A 27,208-nucleotide genomic window follows, 5' to 3' on the forward strand; every position below is an offset into this window, starting at 1 on the left:
AGTATTTGATCAAATTTTCTGACTTTGATTCTGACCTTAGATCCTGTTCACTTTGATGCAAATCTTGACCACTGACAGTGATTATTGATCCTTTGATCAATAATTGACCATTTAGAGAGTGATTACCTAGCCTCTGATCAATAAAAGACACACTGCTCTCCCTGGCTTGCTCTGGTGGTCACCAGGAGGTGGTGGAGTTATTGTTGAAAGGTCAAAGGAATCAGTATTAAGGGTCAGCATTAAGGTTAAAGGCTCTGCCCTCTGCTCTCACACATTACCATATTTCCTTTCAATGACACACGTAATTATTTAACTCATGAAACTAAAGCATGTTTATGATCAAGGATTCAGATGTGGACTGTTGGCTGATGGACAGCAGCGCTGAGTGCTCATCTACTTCTCCATCACCATCTGTTTCCTGATTCTCAAGTTTTCATCTTCTAGAAATAGATTTGGCAGCATAAAGTACAGCACACATTTAATATGTCCCAACATCTGTAAAATAAAACTTTCTAAATATTTTGAAACAAATATTTATAAGGAAAACACAACCATTATGAAAAGTGTCTTTTCTTTTAGAAAATCAGTGTTCATTATTTGGGATTATACCGTTTTATTTTCAAATTATCAGGGACATAATTGCCATAACAGCATAATCAACAACAGTTCCATTTTTTCCTAAATGTCGTCAAAGTATGAGATTTAAAATGAAGTCTGTAGGTTAATTAACATTTTTAGTTTCAACAGTTCCAATGTGGAAGGCAATTTGACACCATCAGAGACTGGAAAGGTCATGACCCCAATTAGACATCCTGATAATCACATCATAAAGAAACATCAACATGAAAGCACATTTCCACCTTTAAAATGGTTAATCTGAGGAATGTGACATTTAGAAACTATTGGGTAAAAGGACAACTTCATCACATGTTTTGGGGAAAAAAAAATATTGTTTAAAGAAAGTTTAATTTGTGATACATTTATCAGCTCCATCCATCCTGCATGGATCTGATTACACCCACTCAGGAATTGTTCATTGTGAAAACCGTGGATGGTAACACCGTATTTCCTGTCAGATTCCGGCGTCATCTCGATGGCAGGTGTTACTGGTCAACCTGCAGCAAAAAACTCCACCTACAGGTGGTTAAGTTCTACCACAGACCGATGACAACAAATGACACATCCAGAAAACAAAACAACAACTCCAAGACTGTGAATAAGTTTATTTGTTCCATATTAACAAAAACTTGAGGGTGGGGTTGTGGACCGGAGCCTTTTTCCACAGTGGGCGGAGTCAGGCAGTATGCTGCAAACATCAGTGGGACAGTTCTGCAAACACATGAGGACAATGTTTGACAAATGTGACGAGATACAGAAAGATTCTCCAACTACTCACTTATTAGCTACAGTGGAGGCCATAGGTTTACATACACCCTGACCAAACACTTGCAAACCTGATTGTTTTCCAACTGTGCAGCAATATGGTCAGAATGTTTATTTTATTACTTTTATTTAAAAAAAAAAAACTGAATTACAGGATGCATTTATTTCCATTTTTAATCGACCAATTCATATGTTCATTGAATCAAATGTTTACATAAACCAAAATAAATCCCTGTTTAAACAGCATGAAGATTTCACACATCAATGGAATTACTTTTAAAAGCTTCTTAATGACTAATTGGGAGAATTTGGGGTTAACTGGGGAACCTGTGGCTGAATTCAAGGGTCTGACTGTAGAAGTGCAGCACAATTATACATGATCTCCACAACTGGGGCTCCTCCTCACAGCCATCTCTGAACGAGCACCTCTACAGTTTATACTATACCCCAGGACAGTCACTCATTCCAGGCCGTTCATTTTCCCCTCTTCCTTAGTGATGTGAGGCCTGCTTGTGGTACAATAAATCTATCAGAGATTAACTCTGAAGAGGAAGTTGACTTGTAATGATCCAAAAATGTGTTCTGCACTAACCAACAGCACTCAAGCCAAACAGTGATAAGTGACACATTTCTGCACAAGGTTTTTACAAAGTACAGCGCACTGATTTTGACCTTTTGACCCTAAAATCCATAGGCTTTATAATGCATATATCACATTTGGTGACAATCAGGGCGTGTCCTGCTGCAGTAATTGTGCTCAGAAGTGAATTATGCTTATTTACAAAAAAGGCACATAGAAATAAATTTGACAACATTAATAACCCCTTTAAAATACATGCAGTTGAGTACACAACAACTTCTCCAGCGTAGACTGAAGTTAGTTAGTCTACACTGCAGCAGGATTTCTCCTCACATAACGTTGCTCAGTCTGCTGCATGGATCCTCCTGCTCTGACTGACGGCAGTGGAATAATTTATTCATGTTTATTACCACCCACAGACGCACACACCTGCACGTGGACACTCACATGGTGGGAATTTGCTGATGTCTGCAAAAGCTGCAGATGAATTATTGATAGTTTTATTTTAGGAATGTACCAATAGTGATGGTATTTGACGGTAAGGTAGAAAATCTTAATTTTTGCAGTGCAGCTGTATGGTGTGTGTCTGTGCAACACTTGGTTATACAACTCCTGGCAATAATTATGGAATCACCGGCCTCGGGGGATGTTCATTCAGTTGTTTAATTTTGTAAAAAAAAAAAAGCAGATCACAGACATGACACAAAACTAAAGTCATTTCAAATGGCAACTTTCTGGCTTTAAGAAATACTATAAGAAATCAAGAAAAAAAAATTGTGGCAGTCAGTAACGGTTACTTTTTTAGACCAAGCAGAGGGAAAAAAATATGGACTCACTCAACTCTGAGGAATAAATTATAGAATCACCCTGTAAATTTTCATTCCCAAAACTAACACGTGCATCAAATCAGGTCTGCTCATTAGTCTGCATCTAAAAAGGAGTGATCACACCTTGGAGAGCTGTTGCACCAAGTGGACTGACATGAATCATGGCTCCAACACGAGAGATGTCAATTGAAACAAAGGAGAGGATTATCAAACTCTTAAAGAGGGTAAATCATCACGCAATGTTGCAAAAGATGTTGGTTGTTCACAGTCAGCTGTGTCTAAACACTGGACCAAATACAAACAACATGGGAAGGTTGTTAAAGGCAAACATACTGGTAGACCAAGGAAGACATCAAAGCGTCAAGACAGAAAACAAAGCAATATGTCTCAAAAATCGAAAATGCACAACAAAACAAATGAGGAACGAATGGGAGAAAACTGGAGTCAACGTCTGTGACCGAACTGTAAGAAACTGCCTAAAGGAAATGGGATTTACATACAGAAAAGATCAACGAAAGCCATCATTAACACCTAAACAGAAAAAAAAACAAGGTTACAATGGGCTAAGGAAAAGCAATCGTGGACTGTGGATGACTGGATGAAAGTCATATTCAGTGATGAATCTCGAATCTGCATTGGGCAAGGTGACGATGCTGGAACTTTTGTTTGGTGCCGTTCCAATGAGATTTATAAAGATGACTGCCTGAATGTTTCCACAGTCATTGATGATATGGGGCTGCATGTCAGGTAAATGCACAAGTTTACGTTGATATTTTGGACACTTTTCTTATCCCATCAATTGAAAGGATGTTTGGGGATGATGAAATCATTTTTCAAGATGATAATGCATCTTGCCATAGAGCAAAAACTGTGAAAACATTCCTTGCAAAAAGACACATAGGGTCAATGTCATGGCCTGCAAATAGTCTGGATCTTAATCCAATTGAAAATCTTTGCTGGAAGTTGAAGAAAATGGTCTATGACAAGGCTCCAACCTGCAAAGCTGCTCTGGCAACAGCAAATCAGAGAAAGTTGGAGCCAGATTGATGAAGAGTACTGTTTGTCACTCATTAAGTCCATGCCTCAGAGACTGCAAGCTGTTATAAAAGCCAGAGGTGGTACAACAAAATACTAGTGATGTGTTGGAGCGTTCTTTTGTTTTTCATGATTCCATCATTTTTTCCTCAGAACTGAATGATTCCATATTTTTTTCCCTCTGCTTGGTCTAAAAAAGTAACCGTTACTGACTGCCACATTTTCTTTCCTGATTTCTTAGTGTTTCTTAAAGCCAGAAAGTTGCCATTTGAAATGACTTTAGTTTTGTGTCATGTCTGTGATCTGCTTTTTTCCTACAAAATTAAACAACTGAATGAACATCCTCTGAGGCCGGTGATTCCATAATTTTTGCCAGGGGTTGTACAACTGGTTACTCTTTTAGCCATTTGGTCCATAAAGTGCCCCTGTGTCTTATCAGTGTGTGAAATCTTCAGGAAAGCAGAGCTGGAAGTGAGACTGATGGCAGGCGTGGATCTTCTACATGGCAGTGACATCTAGTGGACAGACTCTGTAACTACACAGAAAACTGATGTTTCTCCGCCCGTTTTTTTGTTCAGTGGTGTCACCCTTTTCTTCACCCCAACAACACTGCTTTTATGGCTGCTTGGGATTACAGAGGACAAAAAAAAAATAGTAGTAGTAAAGTGTGTATATATATATACACATACATATATATATACACACACACACTCAACAAAAATATAAACACAACACTTTTGGTTTTGCTCCCATTTTGTAGGAGATGAACTCAAAGATCTAAAACTTTTTCCACATACACAATATCACCATTTCACTCAAATATTGTTCACAACCAGTCTAAATCTGTGATAGTGAGCACTTCTACTTTGCTGAGATAATCCATCCCACCTCACAGGTGTGCCATATCAAGATGCTGATTAGACACCATGATTAGTGCACAGGTGTGCCTTAGACTGCCCACAATAAAAGGCCACTCTGAAAGGTGCAGTTTTGTTTTATTGGGGGGGGGATACCAGTCAGTATCTGGTGTGACCACCATTTGCCTCATGCAGTGCAACACATCTCCTTCACAGAGTTGATCAGGTTGTCACTTGTGGCCTGTGGAATGTTGGTCCACTCCTCTTCAATGGCTGTGCGAAGTTGCTGGATATTGGCAGGAACTGCTACACGCTGTCGTGTACGCCGGTCCAGAGCATCCCAAACATGCTCAATGGGTGACATGTCCGGTGAGTATGCCGGCCATGCAAGAACTGGGACATTTTCAGCTTCTAAGAATTGTGTACAGATCCTTGCAACATGGGGCTGTGCATTATCCTGCTGCAACATGAGGTGATGTTCTTGGATGTATGGCACAACAATGGGCCTCAGGATCTTGTCACGGTATCTCTGTGCATTCAAAATGCCATCAATAAAATGCACCTGTGTTCTTCGTCCATAACAGATACCTGCCCATACCATAACCCCACCGCCACCATGGGCCACTCGATCCACAACATTGACATCAGAAAACCGCTCACCCACACGACGCCATACACGCTGTCTGCCATCTGCCCTGAACAGTGTGAACCGGGATTCATCCGTGAAGAGAACACCTCTCCAACGTGCCAAACACCAGCGAATGTGAGCATTTGCCCACTCAAGTCGGTTACGACGACGAACTGGAGTCAGGTCGAGACCCCGATGAGGACGACGAGCATGGAGATGAGCTTCCCTGAGACGGTTTCTGACAGTTTGTGCAGAAATTCTTTGGTTATGCAAACCGATTGTTTCAGCAGTGTCCGAGTGGCTGGTCTCAGACGATCTTGGAGGTGAACATGCTGGATGTGGAGGTCCTGGGCTGGTGTGGTTACACGTGGTCTGCGGTTGTGAGGCTGGTTGGATGTACTGCCAAATTCTCTGAAACACCTTTGGAGACGGCTTATGGTAGAGAAATGAACATTCAATACACGAGCAACAGCTCTGGTTGACATTCCTGCTGTCAGCATGCCAATTGCACGCTCCCTCAAATCTTGCGACATCCGTGGCATTGTGCTGTGTGATAAAACTGCACCTTTCAGAGTGGCCTTTTATTGTGGGCAGTCTAAGGCACACCTGTGCACTAATCATGGTGTCTAATCAGCATCTTGGTATGGCACACCTGTGAGGTGGGATGGATTATCTCAGCAAAGGAGAAGTGCTCACTATCACAGATTTAGACTGGTTTGTGAACAATATTTGAGGGAAATGGTGATATTGTGTATGTGGAAAAAGTTTTAGATCTTTGAGTTCATCTCATACAAAATGGGAGCAAAACCAAAAGTGTTGCGTTTATATTTTTGTTGAGTGTATATATATATATATATATATCTCTCAAATCAACACATTAGATACTCATGTAAAGGGGAGTAATTACAATAAACTACCATCTGGGATTTATTTCTTCATTCCCAGGCATCAACTATTATTTGGGGCTATTTCTGTATTTTTACACATTTTTTTTAAATATTCATCTCTTTTAATGTATTTCTACATTTAATTATTAATGGATTTCTACATGTATTATTTTTTGTATTTCTACATTTGTTTTCTAGATTTCCTTTTAATTTTTTTGTATCTCTGTCTGTATCTTAATAAGGTAGGTGGTCCTAACCTCACTCAGTGGAGGATTGGTTAAAGAGGCGTGATAAATGAACCCCAGTCACACAGGTTATCTGTTGAAAATGACAGCAGCTGGTAAGCTGCTGCAACCTGCAGCAGGTCTGCCACTGGAGGACCTAATGTGCGGCTGACAGGTTAGCATAAAAACAGGTCATTTCTGTCTGGTTCGCAGAGCTGACCAACCCTGGGCCGAGTGAGGTTAGGCCCGCCCACCCACTTATCACACACAGAAATAAATGTAGAAATACAAAAATAAATTCAACTTGTCTTCTTTCATAAAATAAATACACACACACACACACACACACACACACACACACACACACACACACACACACACACACACACACACACATATACTCATATTACTTTTACTTATTGACTGATTTTATGGGATTTTCCTGTCACCGACTGGAACACATGTGATCGTAACACACTTCTTAACCTGCACATTAAACAGCGAACAGTCAGCATGTGTGGGGAAACGATTCAAACCCTCCTGCAGGAAGACACCACGGCTAACGTACATTAGCATTAGTGAGGGAATTCTAAAATGAGACCTGCTTCTTTAATGGTTTAACATAACCGAATTCCGTGATTTCCAATAAGTTTCTACACAGCAAAAGTTAAAGTGTAGGTTTGTCACTTCAGATGGTAAAAGTCAAATTAATTTAGTAACGTGTTGTATGACTACTTACTGTCCTGCACAGCCTTCTTCTTTCCTGTAAGAAATTAAAGACGTGATATTAATAACTGCAAAACTTTCACTTACAACTCTCCCTATCACATACAGGAGAAAGAAAGGAGAGAGAGAGAAAAAAAATAAATCAAACCACAATGCATTGTGTCATAACATCAGTTTTTATTTTTAGCCGATATAAACTCATTTCTGGTAGCATTAATCCAGTGATGAATTTCACTTATTTTGTAATTATTTTTAGTGTTTGTTTCTGTTAGTTTCACGTGATGGAGGAAATCTGAGCTCAGATTCAGATTCAGCACCCCAAAATTACCCCAAATCACTTCTCAAAATCCATGCAAGAAAACACAGTTGGTATGGAAAAGCACAGCTTCATTTCCTACGTCAGTCATTAAGTACTCACCTCCATAGGAAATTTTGTAATAGGCATATGTCGTGAGAACGAAACCAACCCACACCTCTGGGTATGCCTTAGTGTAGTATGGGCCCAACCTGGCCCACAAATTCTTAATTCCAACCTGTAGTCCAGACATCTGTATGTAGGGAGGTAAAGGAAAAAAAAACAAAACAGAAAAGTTCATACTATTTATACAGGCTGAAAAATATTTTTGTAATTCTTAAATGATCCTTTAGGATGTTTCACCACACATCAAGCTGTATTATTCCAGGTGTTTGTAATAAAATACCCCAAAATGACACAGTCTCCACTACCAGCAGCATTGAGTGGCCACCGAACTAAAGACAAGAGGTGGAGTCGCTAACTTCAGCCACTGTCACTCAAAGCAACTACGCCCCAAATTTACAAAACATTATGGTTTAAAATGTCAAAGTAAGAAGTCAGAAAATATTCATCACCCCTGTACAGTTGTCATGGAGGAGAAAACTAGCTATTGAAACTAAAACCATTTTTGTACCAGGCTGTAAACATGTTTATTTCAGCTCTAAAGTTGGACATTTTAACACAGAGTCCTATGGGACTACGATCCATCAATTATAACTTCAGCAGTAATGTCATCTATCTGCTACTGTACATTCACAACAACATAGCTTCAACTAGTTAGTGTTTTTTTTAAATGCGACTTACTAGTGCTTTGTAGAAGCACAACATTAAGATAGTAAGCTTCTTCAGCTGTTCACTTAGTTTTTTTACTTGGGGTCGCCACAGCAGCTCCAAGGTGGGCCTGCATGCTGACTTGGCACATGTTTTTCACCACATTACATGGATAAATGTGGCAGGAGTGGGTTTTGAACCGGAAACCTTCCACACTGAAACCAAGCGCACTAACCACTTGGTCACCACACACATTAAGATAAACCTACATTATGAGAACTGTAACTTATCTATGGATCTGCAGCAGGATGACAGAATATGGTGGGCCTCCATAGTTTACATCAAAACCAGCTCAGCATGTTGTGCATGCTCTGGTCTGAAGCCTCTAAATGGGATTTATGGAAAGCTGCTGCTATCATGGGGAGGGGGAAAATAATCTATGGAATGAGTATTGAATACTGCAGTCTTTTTATAAATTTGAAGAGGAGCAACTTTCACAAAGCAGGTACACATGTAGAAATGTCATGCATGAAACATGCATGTACTAAAAATGTAAGCAGCAGACAGAAAGGCTCAGAGCACAGAGGGAGTGTTGCTTTAAACTTTACACAACAGACCATTTAAATTTGTTTTAAGACAAATAGCTATGGCTGTCATTTGAATATTTCAAATGCTATTCATAAGTCCTTTAAGGTACTAGTGGCCAGAGACATTCCAGAAAGGGCCAAGAGAGAGCAGGTTTCTCTTTGCAACTACTGACTCCACCAGGTCATTTCACAAATTAACATGATTTGAGCAGATGGGATGAGTTCATCAGTGAAATCACCTGGTGGAGTCAGCAGATGTAAAGCCAGCCTGCTCCCTCTTGGACCTTTCTCCACATACATACCGATCAAGAGTGAGAAAACACCAGACTTTACTCATCTGTGATTGCAGCAGGTATACATGGATAACATGAAGGGCAGGTGAGATCAGAGCTAAACTTCCACAATTCCGTGTGTAACAATCCAACCGTAAGCTAAACTTATGCCTGAATCAGCTAATTTAAAATCTGCGATACGTAACCATAAATTTAATTCTCATTCATATAAAGTCAACCGCTTGAGAACAACACGTTACCCTTTCTCAAGAGTTAGCCTGACCCTCGGTTTAGTTGCTCTTGATCAGCGTGTTCGATCAGGTCTCAACAACATAATTACTCTTAAGTAACTTGAATGACAGAAGTTCATTATCATACTGGCGTGGTTCCCAGCTGCCGTTTGCAGAAAGGTAATAATAATGAAATACATGAAAGGTGACATCCTTAGTGTCATCCACTGGTGACATCCTTATCCTAGACACTTAGTGCTAAATGTCGTGCTAGCACGTTAGCAGCATCAACTCTTCCCACCATTAGCAACTAGCTAATAGCTGGACCACACAGGCGCTGCAAGTATATTATTACATATATAAAAGTCATTCTGGAGGACTAACATAAAGCACCAACTTTGTGCTTTGACTAAAACTACTTCAAAACCGCGTTTTAGCTATTTTAATCAGCCGCTACCTTCTAAACGCGACACTGCAGGAAGAAGGTCAAATCAGCACTTCTTCTTCCCTCAAGTTGCAGCTGTGCGCGGACATGTAAATCTATTGCACCACCACACGGTGACACAAGTTAACTCACTATCTGGTTGAGGGGGACAAAACGGGAAGACAAAAAAAAAAAGTAAGTTACTAGAATACTTTTTGGTGCTGTCGAAAGATCACTGAAGAAACCTAATAATTTATTTAAAAAATAACTTTATAATTATTTAAAAATGTCTTAAATATTTAATAAAATAGACACAACCTAAGAGCAGAATGTATTAGTCAATATAAAATTTCTAAATTCAGATGTGGAAAAAATCAAAGAAATTGCAAACGGGTTAGAATTCCTATGAGGTCAATTAACTGGTAAAGGTTTTTTTTTTAACTCCAATGTCAACATTTGACATAACCACCCAAATTGGCAGCTTGCATAATAATATTTATCTAATGTTTAATTGAATCAACATATTAATGTATTCATCTTGTGCCTTTTCCCCCCTCTGTCTGATGAGAGTTTGTTGTTCATACAAAAGAAATATTAAATCCAGAGAATGTCGTAGGGTTTTTCCACACTGGTGCATCAAACATGTTGAAATGGAAAAAGGCATAATTTTGATTTCTGACTTCCCACTTTTGTTGTACACTGAAGAGAGCATAATATTTAATTATAAATCAGTCCATAGATTTGTGAGGAGTATTTATTTGGGGTCAAAGGTACCAGTGATGTGAAAAAGCGTTTACATTTGATTTTTTTTTATATATTTTATAGATTTTCTCCACTCCTCAGGTATCCTTTCACTTTCCAAGATTTCCTAAACAATTGGTTAGAAACTCCACTGCCATTTCTCCTAGACATTTCCATGCCTCCACTGGAATGTCATCTGAACCAACTGCCTTTCCATTCTTCATCCTCTTCATAGCTGCCCTCACTTCTTCCTCACTAATCTCTTGTACTTCCTGACTTTCTCTCACCACATCATCCAGCCTTTTCTCTCTCTCATTTTCTTCATTCATCAGCTCCTCAAAATATCCCTCCACCTTCTCAACAAACTCTCAGCACTTTACCATCTGTTTCCTTTACCACCCTAACCTGCTTCCAGAATCCTTTCCAGCTCTGTCCCTTTATCTGGCTATTTTGGTACAAGTCCTTTCTCCTTCCTTCCTGTTCAAGTTCATGTACAGCTCCCCATATGCCTTTTGCCACTTCTCTTTTCCCCATCTCTTTGGACTCCTATCTGCTTTCTTCATCTTTTTGAATATCTCAATTCTTTTCACCACCTCTTTCTCCTTATACTTTCCTGAGCATCTTCAATCCACCACCAAGTCTCATTGTCTTCCTTCCACTGTCCAGATGTCCCACCCAGTACCTTTTTAGCTGTCTCCCTCACATCTGCAGTACTTTTCAATTGTCCATAATTTCTTTCCTTCCATCCAGTGCCTCTCTCACCTGCTCACTGAATTTTTACACAATAGTCTTCCTCATTCAACTTCCACCATCTGATCCTTTGTTGAGCTCTGACTCTCTTCCTCTTCTTCAACACTAAAGTTGTCCTACAAACCACCATCCTATGTAGTGCACCTGTGTGCACCTTCCTCCACTCCTTATGTCATCCTGTGCTCATTCTTTTTCTTAAAGTAGGTGTTCACTACAGCCATTTCCATCCTTTTTGCAAAATCAACTCCCATATGTCCTTCCGCATTCCTATCCTTGGTACCATATCTACCCATTCCTTCCTCATCACCTCTGTTCCCTTCGCCAACATGCCCATTGAAGTCCACTCCTGTCACCAGTCTTTCATGCTTGGGCACACTCTCCACCACCTCATCTAACTCACTATAGAAATCCTCTTTCTCATTTGTCTCAACCTGTGGGGCATATGCACTGATGATTTTCATCATCAACCTTCAATTTCCAACTTCACACTCATCACCCTGTCAGACACTTGCTTAACCTTCCAACATACTCTTCCTTTAAAATAACCCCAACACCATTCTCAACACCATCTCTAGCAATGCACACCATGAGACAATAACTTGAACCCTCCACTTATGCGCCTGTCCTTACTTCCCTTCCACTTGGACTCTTGCACAGACAATATGTCTACCTTTCTCCTCTCCATCATATCAGCCAGCTCTCTCCCTTTCCACTCATTCTGCAACATTCAGTGTTCCGACTCTCACTTCTACCCTTCTAGTTTTATTTTGCTCCTGCTATCTCTGGATGCTTTCTTCTTCTTCTTCTTCACCCTAGTTTTCCTCTTCTCCCCCTGTCTGTGGACACGTTCTCCTCCTCTCTTCTTCGCCTAGCAGTAGCCCAATTTCCACCAGCACCCTGTTCGCAACAGCACCGGTGCGGTCATTGTTACCCGGGTCTCAGCCGATCCAGTATGGAAATTCAGTTTGTACTCTGCCTCTTTATTTCAGCTTGTTTTACATCTGATGCCCTTCCAGACACAAACCTACACATATATCCAGGCTTATTACCGGCACTCATGGTACTGGCTGCACACCCATGTGCTGAGATTTGACAAACTTTAAGGTTAACCCCTGCCTCCTTCTACCTCCTCATTTATCCGGGCTTGGGACCAGCACTCAGAATGTATTGGCTGCACACAGTGTCAAGAGCTGTAACATGAGTTGAACATTAAGGAAGGAGTAAAGATCAGACAGGGTCTGAGCTGGAAAGGATGTGTGGCACGTTAGAGTGATTAAAGTGTGCAGATTGAAATGTGCAGTGGAGGGAGTATTTGAAGAGCTGATGAATGAAGAAAATGAGAGCAAAGACTGAGTGTTGTGGAGGGAGTGAATGAGGAAGTGCAACAGATTAGTGAAGGCAGCTATGAAGAAAATGAAGAGTGGAAAGGCAGTTAGTTCAGATGGCATGAGAGTGGAGGCTTGGAAATGTTTTGAAGAGATGGAAGTGGAGTTTGTGACAAGAATGATATATATACAGTGCCTCCTGTGGGTTCACCAAATGCAGAGGGGGCCATGGGGTTGGGTGCAGAGGATTGGGTGGCGGTCGAGGGCGGGTGGCCCGGCGGCACCGGTCCAGTGCTCACAGCCCCTTGCTGTTGGGATGTGGAATGTCACCTCACTGGGGAGGAAGGAGCCTGAGCTTGTGCGGGAGGTTGAGAGATACCAACTAGAGATAGTCGGGCTCACCTCCATGCACAGCTTGGGCTCTGGTACCCAACTCCTGGAGAGGGGCTGGGCGCTTCATTTTCTGGCGTTGCCCACGGGGAGAGGCGGAGAGCTGGGGTCGCATTGCTTGTTGCTCCCCAGCTCAGTCGCCATGTGTATTGGAGTTCACTCCAGTGAACGAGAGGGTCGCCGTCCCTACGCTTCGGTTGGGGACAGGTCTCTCACCGTTGTCTCGTAGGCCGAGCAGCAGTGCAGAGTACCCGACCTTCCTGGAGTCCCTGGGAGGGGTACTAGATAGCGCTCTGACTGGGGACTCACCTGTTTTCCTGGGAGATTTCAACGCCCACCAGGGCGGCGACAGTGAGACCGGAGGGGTGTGATCGGGAAGCACGGCCTTCCCGATCTGAACCCGAGTGGTGTTCAGTTGTGGACTTCAGTGCTAGTCACAGTTGTCCATCACGAACACCATGTTCGAGCACAAGGGTGTCCATAAATTGCACGTGGCACCAGGACACCCTGAGCCGGAGGTCGATGATCGACTTTGTAGTCGTATCATCTGACCTTCGGCCATGTGTCTCGGACACTCAAGTGAAGAGAGGGGCAGAGCTGTCGACCGATCACCACCTGGTGGTGAGTTGGATCCGCTGGGAGGGGAGGAAGCCGGTCAGACGTGGCAGGCCCAAACGTATCGTGAGGGTCTGCTGGGAATGACTGGTGGAACCCTCTGTCAGCGAGGTCTTCAACTCCTATCTCCAGGAGAGCTTCTGCCAGATCCTGGGGGAGGTTGGAGACATGGAGTTCGAGTGGACCATGTTCTCCACCTCCATTGTCGATGCGGCCGCTCGTAGCTGTGGTCACAAGGTCTCTGGTGCCTGTCGCGGCGGCAGTCCCCGAACCCGGCGGTGGACGCCGGAAGTAAGAGATGCCGTCAAGTTGAAGAAGGAGTCCTACTTATCTTTGTTGGTAGGTGGGACCCCAGAGGCAGCTGACAGTACTGGCAGGCCAAGCGTGCACAGCCGTGGCAGTCGCAGAGGCAAAACTCGGGTCTGGGAGGAGTTCGGGGAGGCCATGAGGAGGACTATCAGTCGGCCTCAAAGAGATTCTGGCAAACCATCCGACGCCTCAGGAGGCGGAAGCAGCTCTCCACCCGCACTGTTACAGTGCGGGTGGGGAGCTGTTGACCCTGACTGGGGATGTTGTCGTGCAGTGGAAGGAATACTTTGAGGATCTCTCCAATCCCACGGTCACGTCTTCCGAAGAGGAGCAGAGACTGGGGACTCAGAGGTGGAGCTCATCCATTACCCAGGCCGAAGTCACCGAGGTGGTTAGAAGGCTCCTGGGGTGGATGAAATCCTTCCTGAGTACCTTAGTCTCTGGATGTTGTGGGACTGTCTTGGCTGACACGCCTCTGCACCACGCGTGGCGATCGGGGACAGTGCCTCTGGATTGGCAGACCGGTGGTGGTGTCCCTCTGTTTAAGAAGGGGGACCGGAGGGGTGTGTTCCAACTATAGGGGGATCACACTCCTCAGCCTCCACGGTAAGGTCTATTCCAGAGTACTGGAGAAGAGAATTCGCCGATGGTCGAACCTCGATTCAGGAGGAGCAGTGTGTTTTTCATCCTGGTTGCGGCACACTGGACCAGCTCTACACGCTCCTTTGGTTGCCGAGGGTTCATGGGAGTTCGTCAACCAGTCCACATGTGTTTTGTGGATCTGGAGAAGGCGTTCGACTGTGTCCCTCAAGGCACCCTGTGGGGGGTGCTCCGGGGGTACGGGGTCCGGGGTCTTTGCTAAGGGCTATCTGGTCCCTGTATGACCGCAGCAGGAGCTTGGTTCGCATTGCGTAGTAAGTCAAACTTGTTTCCAGTGCACGTTGGCCTCCACCAGGGCTACCCTTTGTCACCGGTTCTGTTCATTATTTTTATGGACAGAATTTCTAGGCGCAGCCAGGGTGTAGAGGGTCTGGTTTGGTTTGGGAACCACAGAATCCTCTGCTGTTTGTGGCGATGTGGTTCTGTTGGCTTCATCAAATCAGGACCTTCACTTGCACGGGGCGGGTTTGCAGCAGAAGTGTGAAGTGTCCGGGATGAAATCGCACCTCCAAATCCGAGGCCATGGTTCTCGAACGGAAAAGGTGCTTTGCCCTCTTCAGGGCGGTGGAGTGTCCTTGCCTCAAGTGGAGGAGTTTTAAGTTATCGGGGTCTTGTTCACGAGTGAGGGACGGATGGAGCGTGAGATCGATAGAGGAGCGGTGCAGCATCTGCAGTGATGCGGTCGCTGTATCGTACCATTGTGGTGAAGAGAGAGCTGAGTAGGGGGGCAGAGCTCTCAATTACCAATCGATCTACGTTCCGATCCTCACCTAGGTCATGAAGGATTTGGCTTATGACCGAAGAACGAGATCGCGATTACAAGCGGCGAGATGAGTTTCCTACGCAGGGTGGCTGGGCGCCCTTAGAGATAGGGTGAGGAGCTTGGTGACTCGGGAGGAGCTCGGGTCAAGCCGCTGCTCCTCCATGTCGAAAGGAGTCAGTTGAGGTGGCTCGGGCATCTTTTCCGGATGCCCCCTGGACGCCTCGATGGGAGAGGTGTCCGGCACGTCCCATTGGGAGGAGGGCCCCAGGGAAGACCCAGGAAACGCTGGAGGGACTAACATCTCTCGGGCTGCTTGGGAACGCCTTGGGGTTCCCCCAGAGGAGCTGGGGAGGTGTGTGTGGATCAGGAGGTCTGGGCGGCTTTGCTTGAGCTTGCTGCCCCCGCAACCCAACTCGGATAAAGCGGAAGAAAATGGATGGATGGATATGTACGGTGCATCACGAAAGTATCACAGCATTTTTTTCCACATGTTTGTTTGTTGCAGCCCTCATACCAAAGTGAAGTAAATAATTTTTTTCCATCAAAATTTTACCCACAACACCCCATAGTGATAATGAAAAAGTTTTGTTTTTTGTGTTTGTTTTTTTTGCAAATTTATTAAAATAAAAAAACTAAGAAATCCTGTACTAAGTACTCTCAGAAGTGGAAAACCTTGGCTTCAGAAACTAATGTTATGTGTCGACGTGGGTTTGAGGAGCGATACCTGCGTCAGACGGAACCCAGCGCTACAAATAACAGAAAAGCGGTTCCAAAACAATACATTTATTTCACCCGCTGGTGCATAAAAAGTGTAAAAACAGAAATAGCGTCCTTCTGGTGGAGTGAAGGCTGGCACGCTCTCCAGCCCCAAAGACTTTGATTCTGACCTTAGATCCTGTTCACATTTGATGCAAATCTTGACCACTGACAGTGATTATGATCCTTTGATCAATAATTGACCATTTAGAGATGTGATTACCTAGCCTCTGATCAATAAAAGAACACACTGCTCTCCCTGCTTGCTCTGGTGGTCACCAGGAGGTGGTGGAGTTATTGTTGAAAGGTCAAAGGAATCAGTATAAAGGGTCAGCATTAAGGTTAAAGGCTCTGCCCTCTGCTCTCACACAGTACCATATTTCCTTTCAATGACACACGTAATTAGTTAACTCATGAAACTAAAGCATGTTTATGATCAAGGGATTCAGATGTGGAACTGTTGGCTGATGGCCAGCAGCGCTGAGTGCTCATCTACTTCTCCATCACCATCTTTTCCTGAGTCTCAAGTTTCATCTTCTAGAAATAGATTGGGCAGCATAAAAGTACAGCACACATTTAATATGTCCCCAACATCTGTAAAATAAAACTTTCTAAATATTTTGAAAACAAATATTTATAAGGAAAACACAACCATTATGAAAAGTGTCTTTTCTTTTAGAAATCAGTGTTCATTATTTGGGATTATACCGTTTTATTTTCAAAATTATCAGGGACATAATTGCCATAACAGCATAATCAACAACAGTTCCATTTTTTTCCTAAATGTCGTCAAAGTATGAGATTTAAAATGAAGTCTGTAGGTTAATTAACCATTTTTAGTTTCAACAGTTCCAATGTGGAAGCAATTGACACCATCAGAGACTGGAAAGGTCATGACCCCAATTAGACATCCTGATAATCACTCATAAAGAAACATCAACATGAAAGCACATTTCCACCTTTAAAATGGTTAATCTGAGGAATGTGACATTTAGAAACTATTGGGTAAAAGGACAACTTCATCACATGTTTTGGGGAAAAAAAAATATTGTTTAAAGAAGTTTAATTGTGATACATTTATCAGCTCCATCCATCCTGCATGGAATCTGATTACACCCACTCAGGAATTGTTCATTGTGAAAACCGTGGATGGTAACACCGTATTTTCCTGTCAGATTCCGGCGTCCATCTCGATGGCAGGTGTTACTGGTCAACCTGCAGCAAAAAAACTCCACCTACAGGTGGTATAAGTTCTACCACAGAACCGATGACAACAAATGACACAATCCAGAAAACAAAACAACAACTCCAAGACTGTGAATAAGTTTATTTGTTCCATATTAACAACAAAACTTGAGGGTGGGGTTGTGGACCGGAGCCTTTTTCCACAGTGGGCGGAGTCAGGCAGTATGCTGCAAACATCAGTGGGACAGTTCTGCAAACACATGAGGACATGGTTTTGACAAATGTGACGTGATACAGAAAGAATTCTCAACTACTCACTTAGTAGCTACAGTGGAGGCCATAGGTTTACATACACCCTGACCAAACACTTGCAAACCTGATTGTTTTCCAACTGTGCAGCAATATGGTCAGAATGTTATTATTACTTTTATTTAAAAAAAAAAAAAACTGAATTACAGGATGCATTTATTTCCATTTTTAATCGACCAATTCATATGTTCATTGAATCAAATGTTTACATAAACCAAAATAAATCCCTGTTTAAACAGCATGAAGATTTCACACATCAATGGAATTACTTTTTAAAAGCTTCTTAATGACTAATTGGGAGAATTTTGGGGTTAACTGGGGAACCTGTGGCTGAATTCAAGGTCTGACTGTAGAAGTGCAGCACAATATACATGATCTCCACAACTGGGGCTTCCTCCTCACAGCCATCTCTGAACGAGCACCTCTACAGTTTATACTATACCCCAGGACAGTCACTCATTCCAGGCCGTTCATTTTCCCCTCTTCCTTAGTGATGTGAGGCCTGCTTGTGGTACAATAAATCTATCAGAGATTAACTCTGAAGAGGAAGTTGACTTGTAATGATCCAAAAATGTGTTCTGCACTAACCAACAGCACTCAAGCCAAACAGTGATAAGTGACACATTTCTGCACAAGGTTTTTACAAAGTACAGCGCACTGATTTTGACCTTTGACCCTAAAATCCATAGGCTTTATAATGCATATATCACATTTGGTGACAATCAGGGCGTGTCCTGCTGCAGTAATTGTGCTCAGAAGGGATTATGCTTATTTACAAAAAAGGCACATAGAAATAAATTTGACAACATTAATACCCCTTTAAAATACATGCGTTGAGTACACAACAACTTCTCCACGTAGACTGAAGTTAGTTAGTCTACACTGCGCAGGATTTCCCTCCTCACATAACGTTGCTCAGTCTGCTGCATGGATCCTCCTGCTCTGACTGACGGCAGTGGAATAATTATTCATGTTTATTACCACCCACAGACGCACACACCTGCACGTGGACACTCACATGGTGGGATATTGCTGATGTCTGCAAAAGCTGCAGATGAATTATTGATAGTTTTATTTTAGGAATGTACCAATAGTGATGGTATTTGACGGTAAGGTAGGAAAATCTTAATTTTGCAGTGCAGCTGTATGGTGTGTGTCTGTGCACACTTGGTTATACAACTCCTGGCAATAATTATGGAATCACCGGCCTCGGGGGATGTTCATTCAGTGTTTAATTTTGTAAAAAAAAAAAAAAGCAGATCACAGACATGACACAAACTAAAGTCATTTCAAATGGCAACTTTCTGGCTTTAAGAAATACTATAAGAAATCAAGAAAAAAAAAATGTGGCAGTCAGTAACGTGTTACTTTTTTAGACCAAGCAGAGGGAAAAAAATATGGACTCACTCAACTCTGAGGAATAAATTATAGAATCACCCTGTAAATTTCATTCCCAAAACTAACACGTGCATCAAATCAGGTCTGCTCATTAGTCTGCATCTAAAAAGGAGTGATCACACCTTGGAGAGCTGTTGCAACCAAGTGGACTGACATGAATCAGGCTCCAACACGAGAGATGTCAATTGAAACAAAGGAGAGGATTATCAAACTCTTAAAAGAGGTAAATCATCACGCAATGTTGCAAAAGATGTTGGTTGTTCACAGTCAGCTGTGTCCTAAACACTGGACCAAATACAAACAACATGGGAGGGTTGTTAAAGGCAAACATACTGGTAGACCAAGGAAGACATCAAAGCGTCAAGACAGAAAACAAAGCAATATGTCTCAAAAATCGAAAAATGCACAACAAAACAAATGAGGAACGAATGGGAGAAAACTGGAAGTCAACGTCTGTGACCGAACTGTAAGAAACTGCCTAAAGGAAATGGGATTTACATACAGAAAAGATCAACGAAAGCCCTCATTAACACCTAAACAGAAAAAAAAAACAAGGTTACAATGGGCTAAGGAAAAGCAATCGTGGACTGTGGATGACTGGATTGAAAGTCATATTCAGTGATGAATCTCGAATCTGCATTGGGCAAGGTGACGATGCTGGAACTTTTGTTTGGTGCCGTTCCAATGAGATTTATAAAGATGACTGCCTGAATGTTTCCACAGTCATTGATGATATGGGCTGCATGTCAGGTAAATGCACAAGTTTACGTTGATATTTTGGACACTTTTCTTATCCCATCAATTGAAAGGATGTTTGGGGATGATGAAATCATTTTTCAAGATGATAATGCATCTTGCCATAGAGCAAAAACTGTGAAAACATTCCTTGCAAAAAGACACATAGGGTCAATGTCATGGCCTGCAAATAGTCTGGATCTTAATCCAATTGAAAATCTTTGCTGGAAGTTGAAGAAAATGGTCTATGACAAGGCTCCAACCTGCAAAGCTGCTCTGGCAACAGCAAATCAGAGAAAGTTGGAGCCAGATTGATGAAGAGTACTGTTTGTCACTCATTAAGTCCATGCCTCAGAGACTGCAAGCTGTTATAAAAGCCAGAGGTGGTACAACAAATACTAGTGATGTGTTGGAGCGTTCTTTTGTTTTTCATGATTCCATCATTTTTTCCTCAGAACTGAATGATTCCATATTTTTTTCCCTCTGCTTGGTCTAAAAAAGTAACCGTTACTGACTGCCACATTTTCTTTCCTGATTTCTTAGTGTTTCTTAAAGCCAGAAAGTTGCCATTTGAAATGACTTTAGTTTTGTGTCATGTCTGTGATCTGCTTTTTTCCTACAAAATTAAACAACTGAATGAACATCCTCTGAGGCCGGTGATTCCATAATTTTTGCCAGGGGTTGTACAACTGGTTACTCTTTTAGCCATTTGGTCCATAAAGTGCCCCTGTGTCTTATCAGTGTGTGAAATCTTCAGGAAAGCAGAGCTGGAAGTGAGACTGATGGCAGGCGTGGATCTTCTACATGGCAGTGACATCTAGTGGACAGACTCTGTAACTACACAGAAAACTGATGTTTCTCCGCCCGTTTTTTTGTTCAGTGGTGTCACCCTTTTCTTCACCCAACAACACTGCTTTTATGGCTGCTTGGGATTACAGAGGACAAAAAAAAAATAGTAGTAGTAAAGTGTGTATATATATATACACATACTATATATATACACACACACACTCAACAAAAATATAAACACAAACACTTTTGGTTTTGCTCCCATTTTTGTAGGAGATGAACTCAAAGATCTAAACTTTTTCCACATACACAATATCACCATTTCACTCAATATTGTTCACAACCAGTCTAAATCTGTGATAGTGAGCACTTCTACTTTGCTGAGATAATCCATCCCACCTCACAGGTGTGCCATATCAAGATGCTGATTAGACACCATGATTAGTGCACAGGTGTGCCTTAGACTGCCCACAATAAAAGGCCCTCTGAAAGGTGCAGGTTTGTTTATTGGGGGGGGGGATACCAGTCAGTATCTGGTGTGACCACCATTTGCCTCATGCAGTGCAACACATCTCCTTCACAGAGTTGATCAGGTTGTCACTTGTGGCCTGTGGAATGTTGGTCCACTCCTCTTCAATGGCTGTGCGAAGTTGCTGGATATTGGCAGGAACTGCTACACGCTGTCGTGTACGCCGGTCCAGAGCATCCCAAACATGCTCAATGGGTGACATGTCCGGTGAGTATGCCGGCCATGCAAGAACTGGGACATTTTCAGCTTCTAAGAATTGTGTACAGATCCTTGCAACATGGGGCTGTGCATTATCCTGCTGCAACATGAGGTGATGTTCTTGGATGTATGGCACAACAATGGGCCTCAGGATCTTGTCACGGTATCTCTGTGCATTCAAAATGCCATCAATAAATGCACCTGTGTTCTTCGTCCATAACAGATACCTGCCCATACCATAACCCCACCGCCACCATGGGCCACTCGATCCACAACATTGACATCAGAAAACCGCTCACCCACACGACGCCATACACGCTGTCTGCCATCTGCCCTGAACAGTGTGAACCGGGATTCATCCGTGAAGAGAACACCTCTCCAACGTGCCAAACACCAGCGAATGTGAGCATTTGCCCACTCAAGTCGGTTACGACGACGAACTGGAGTCAGGTCGAGACCCCGATGAGGACGACGAGCATGGAGATGAGCTTCCCTGAGACGGTTTCTGACAGTTTGTGCAGAAATTCTTTGGTTATGCAAACCGATTGTTTCAGCAGTTGTCCGAGTGGCTGGTCTCAGACGATCTTGGAGGTGAACATGCTGGATGTGGAGGTCCTGGGCTGGTGTGGTTACACGTGGTCTGCGGTTGTGAGGCTGGTTGGATGTACTGCCAAATTCTCTGAAACACCTTTGGAGACGGCTTATGGTAGAGAAATGAACATTCAATACACGAGCAACAGCTCTGGTTGACATTCCTGCTGTCAGCATGCCAATTGCACGCTCCCTCAAATCTTGCGACATCCGTGGCATTGTGCTGTGTGATAAAACTGCACCTTTCAGAGTGGCCTTTTATTGTGGGCAGTCTAAGGCACACCTGTGCACTAATCATGGTGTCTAATCAGCATCTTGGTATGGCACACCTGTGAGGTGGGATGGATTATCTCAGCAAAGGAGAAGTGCTCACTATCACAGATTTAGACTGGTTTGTGAACAATATTTGAGGGAAATGGTGATATTGTGTATGTGGAAAAAGTTTTAGATCTTTGAGTTCAATCTCATACAAATGGGAGCAAAACCAAAAGTGTTGCGTTTATATTTTTGTTGAGTGTATATATATATATATATATCTCTCAAATCAACACATTAGATACTCATGTAAAGGGGAGTAATTACAATAAACTACCATCTGGGATTTATTTCTTCATTCCCAGGCATCAACTATTATTTGGGGCTATTTCTGTATTTTTACACATTTTTTTTAAATATTCATCTCTTTTAATGTATTTCTACATTTAATTATGAATGGATTTCTACATGTATTATTTTTTGTATTTCTACATTTGTTTTCTAGATTTCCTTTTAATTTTTTTGTATCTCTGTCTGTATCTTAATAAGGTAGGTGGTCCTAACCTCACTCAGTGGAGGATTGGTTAAAGAGGCGTGATAAATGAACCCCAGTCACACAGGTTATCTGTTGAAAATGACAGCAGCTGGTAAGCTGCTGCAACCTGCAGCAGGTCTGCCACTGGAGGACCTAATGTGCGGCTGACAGGTTAGCATAAAAACAGGTCATTTCTGTCTGGTTCGCAGAGCTGACCAACCCTGGGCCGAGTGAGGTTAGGCCCGCCCACCCACTTATCACACACAGAAATAAATGTAGAAATACAAAAATAAATTCAACTTGTCTTCTTTCATAAAATAAATACACACACACACACACACACACACACACACACACACACAACACACACACACACACACACACACACACACACATATACTCATATTACTTTTACTTATTGACTGATTTTATGGGATTTTCCTGTCACCGACTGGAACACATGTGATCGTAACACACTTCTTAACCTGCACATTAAACAGCGAACAGTCAGCATGTGTGGGGAAACGATTCAAACCCTCCTGCAGGAAGACACCACGGCTAACGTACATTAGCATTAGTGAGGGAATTCTAAAATGAGACCTGCTTCTTTAATGGTTTAACATAACCGAATTCCGTGATTTCCAATAAGTTTCTACACAGCAAAAGTTAAAGTGTAGGTTTGTCACTTCAGATGGTAAAAGTCAAATTAATTTAGTAACGTGTTGTATGACTACTTACTGTCCTGCACAGCCTTCTTCTTTCCTGTAAGAAATTAAAGACGTGATATTAATAACTGCAAAACTTTCACTTACAACTCTCCCTATCACATACAGGAGAAAGAAAGGAGAGAGAGAGAAAAAAAAATAAATCAAACCACAATGCATTGTGTCATAACATCAGTTTTTATTTTTAGCCGATAAACTCATTTCTGGTAGCATTAATCCAGTGATGAATTTCACTTTATTTTGTAATTATTTTTAGTGTTTGTTTCTGTTAGTTTCACGTGATGGAGGAAATCTGAGCTCAGATTCAGATTCAGCACCCCAAAATTACCCCAAATCACTTCTCAAAATCCATGCAAGAAAACACAGTTGGTATGGAAAAGCACAGCTTCATTTCCTACGTCAGTCATTAAGTACTCACCTCCATAGGAAATTTTGTAATAGGCATATGTCGTGAGAACGAAACCAACCCACACCTCTGGGTATGCCTTAGTGTAGTATGGGCCCAACCTGGCCCACAAATTCTTAATTCCAACCTGTAGTCCAGACATCTGTATGTAGGGAGGTAAAGGAAAAAAAACAAAACAGAAAAGTTCATACTATTTATACAGGCTGAAAAATATTTTTGTAATTCTTAAATGATCCTTTAGGATGTTTCACCACACATCAAGCTGTATTATTCCAGGTGTTTGTAATAAAATACCCCAAAATGACACAGTCTCCACTACCAGCAGCATTGAGTGGCCACCGAACTAAAGACAAGAGGTGGAGTCGCTAACTTCAGCCACTGTCACTCAAAGCAACTACGCCCCAAATTTACAAAACATTATGGTTTAAAATGTCAAAGTAAGAAGTCAGAAAATATTCATCACCCCCTGTACAGTTGTCATGGAGGAGAAAACTAGCTATTGAAACTAAAACCATTTTTGTACCAGGCTGTAAACATGTTTATTTCAGCTCTAAAGTTGGACATTTTAACACAGAGTCCTATGGGACTACGATCCATCAATTATAACTTCAGCAGTAATGTCATCTATCTGCTACTGTACATTCACAACAACATAGCTTCAACTAGTTAGTGTTTTTTTTAAATGCGACTTACTAGTGCTTTGTAGAAGCACAACATTAAGATAGTAAGCTTCTTCAGCTGTTCACTTAGTTTTTTTACTTGGGGTCGCCACAGCAGCTCCAAGGTGGGCCTGCATGCTGACTTGGCACATGTTTTTCACCACATTACATGGATAAATGTGGCAGGAGTGGGTTTTGAACCGGAAACCTTCCACACTGAAACCAAGCGCACTAACCACTTGGTCACCACAACATTAAGATAAACCTTACATTATGAGAACTGTAACTTATCTATGGATCTGCAGCAGGATGACAGAATATGGTGGGCCTCCATAGTTTACATCAAAACCAGCTCAGCATGTTGTGCATGCTTCTGGTCTGAAGCCTCTAAATGGGATTTATGGAAAGCTGCTGCTATCATGGGGAGGGGGAAAATAATCTATGGAATGAGTATTGAATACTGCAGTCTTTTTATAAATTTGAAGAGGAGCAACTTTCACAAAGCAGGTACACATGTAGAAATGTCATGCATGAAACATGCATGTACTAAAAATGTAAGCAGCAGACAGAAAGGCTCAGAGCACAGAGGGAGTGTTGCTTTAAACTTTACACAACAGACCATTAAATTTGTTTTAAAGACAAAATAGCTATTGGCTGTCATTTGAATATTTCAAATGCTATTCATAAGTCCTTTAAGGTACTAGTGGCCAGAGACATTCCAGAAAGGGCCAAGAGAGAGCAGGTTTTCTTTGCAACTACTGACTCCACCAGGTCATTTCACAAATTAACATGATTTGAGCAGATGGGATGAGTTCATCAGTGAAATCACCTGGTGGAGTCAGCAGATGTAAAGCCAGCCTGCTCCCTCTTGGACCTTTCTCCACATACATACCGATCAAGAGTGAGAAAACACCAGACTTTACTCATCTGTGATTGCAGCAGGTATACATGGATAACATGAAGGGCAGGTGAGATCAGAGCTAAACTTCCACAATTCCGTGTGTAACAATCCAACCGTAAGCTAAACTTATGCCTGAATCAGCTAATTTAAAATCTGCGATACGTAACCATAAATTTAATTCTCATTCATATAAAGTCAACCGCTTGAGAACAACACGTTACCCTTTCTCAAGAGTTAGCCTGACCCTCGGTTTAGTTGCTCTTGATCAGCGTGTTCGATCAGGTCTCAACAACATAATTACTCTTAAGTAACTTGAATGACAGAAGTTCATTATCATACTGGCGTGGTTCCCAGCTGCCGTTTGCAGAAAGTTAATAATAATGAAATACATGAAAGGTGACATCCTTAGTGTCATCCACTGGTGACATCCTTATCCTTAGACCACTTAGTGCTAAATGTCGTGCTAGCACGTTAGCAGCATCAACTCTTCCCACCATTAGCAACTAGCTAAATAGCTGGACCACACAGGCGCTGCAAGTATATTATTACATATATAAAAAGTCATTCTGGAGGACTAACATAAAGCACCAACTTTGTGCTTTGACTAAAACTACTTCAAAACCGCGTTTTAGCTATTTTAATCAGCCGCTTACCTTCTAAACGCGACACTGCAGGAAGAAGGTCAAATCAGCACTTCTTCTTCCCTCAATGTTGCAGCTGTGCGCGGACATGTAAATCTATTGCACCACCACACGGTGACACAAGTTAATCACTATCTGGTTGAGGGGGACAAAACGGGAAGACAAAAAAAAAAAAGTAAGTTACTAGAATACTTTTTGGTGCTGTCGAAAGATCACTGAAGAAACCTAATAATTTATTTAAAAAATAACTTTATAATTATTTAAAAATGTCTTAAATATTTAATAAAATAGACACAACCTAAGAGCAGAATGTATTAGTCAATATAAAATTTCTAAATTCAGATGTGGAAAAAATCAAAGAAATTGCAAACGGGTTAGAATTCCTATGAGGTCAATTAACTGGTAAAGGTTTTTTTTTTTAACTCCAATGTCAACATTTGACATAACCACCCAAATTGGCAGCTTGCATAATAATATTTATCTAATGTTTAATTGAATCAAATATTAATGTATTCATCTTGTGCCTTTTCCCCCCTCTGTCTGATGAGAGTTTGTTGTTCATACAAAAGAAATATTAAATCCAGAGAATGTCGTAGGGTTTTTCCACACTTGGTGCATCAAACATGTTGAAATGGAAAAAGGCATAATTTTGATTTCTGACTTCCCACTTTTGTTGTACACTGAAGAGAGCATAATATTTAATTTATAAATCAGTCCATAGATTTGTGAGGAGTATTTTATTTGGGGTCAAAGGTACAGTGATGTGAAAAAGCGTTTACATTTTGATTTTTTTATATATTTTATAGATTTTCTCCACTCCTCAGGTATCCTTTCACTTTCCAAGATTTCATTAAACAATTTGGTTAGAAACTCCACTGCCATTTCTCCTAGACATTTCCATGCCTCCACTGGAATGTCATCTGAACCAACTGCCTTTCCATTCTTCATCCTCTTCATAGCTGCCCTCACTTCTTCCTCACTAATCTCTTGTACTTCCTGACTTTCTCTCACCACATCATCCAGCCTTTTCTCTCTCTCATTTTCTTCATTCATCAGCTCCTCAAAATATTCCCTCCACCTTCTCAACAAACTCTCAGCACTTTACCATCTGTTTCCTTTACCACCCTAACCTGCTTCCAGATCCTTTCCAGCTCTGTCCCTTTATCTGGCTATTTGGTACAAGTCCTTTTCTCCTTCCTTCCTGTTCAAGTTCATGTACAGCTCCCCATATGCCTTTTGCCACTTCTCTTTTCCCCATCTCTTTGGACTCCTATCTGCTTTCTTCATCTTTTTGAATATCTCAATTCTTTTTCACCA

At 41.9% G+C, this 27,208-nt stretch overlaps 1 protein-coding gene and 1 long non-coding RNA gene across 2 annotated transcripts; both read right to left on the reverse strand.

The window, feature by feature from the left end:
• Positions 1 to 1,203: 1,203 nt before the first annotated feature.
• Positions 1,204 to 9,816, reverse strand: atp5mpl (ATP synthase membrane subunit 6.8PL). The gene is made up of 4 exons (XM_034162663.1): positions 9,760 to 9,816; positions 7,566 to 7,695; positions 7,161 to 7,184; positions 1,204 to 1,329 (listed from the first exon to the last, which is right to left on the reverse strand). The coding sequence occupies exons 2-4, from the start codon at positions 7,693 to 7,695 to the stop codon at positions 1,316 to 1,318; spliced, it is 168 nt and encodes a 55-aa protein (XP_034018554.1). The 5' UTR covers positions 9,760 to 9,816; the 3' UTR covers positions 1,204 to 1,315.
• A 7,531-nt stretch (positions 9,817 to 17,347) lies between these two features.
• On the reverse strand, positions 17,348 to 25,972 carry LOC117503003. Its single transcript, XR_004558450.1, has 4 exons — positions 25,904 to 25,972; positions 23,703 to 23,832; positions 23,298 to 23,321; positions 17,348 to 17,470 (listed from the first exon to the last, which is right to left on the reverse strand). It is a non-coding gene; the product is annotated as an uncharacterized LOC117503003 (long non-coding RNA).
• Positions 25,973 to 27,208: the final 1,236 nt, after the last annotated feature.

Source organism: Thalassophryne amazonica, chromosome 21 (assembly GCF_902500255.1).
Source record: "Thalassophryne amazonica chromosome 21, fThaAma1.1, whole genome shotgun sequence".
NCBI classification, from domain to species: Eukaryota; Metazoa; Chordata; class Actinopteri; order Batrachoidiformes; family Batrachoididae; genus Thalassophryne; species Thalassophryne amazonica.

Coding starts and splice junctions, on each gene's coding strand:
- atp5mpl (XM_034162663.1), bottom strand. CDS start 7,695: ATGTCTGGACTACAGGTTGGAATTAAGAATTTGTGGGCCAGGTTGGGC. Junction 7,185..7,565: donor TTACAAAATTTCCTATGGAG/GTGAGTACTTAA, acceptor AATTTCTTACAG/GAAAGAAGAAGGCTGTGCAG.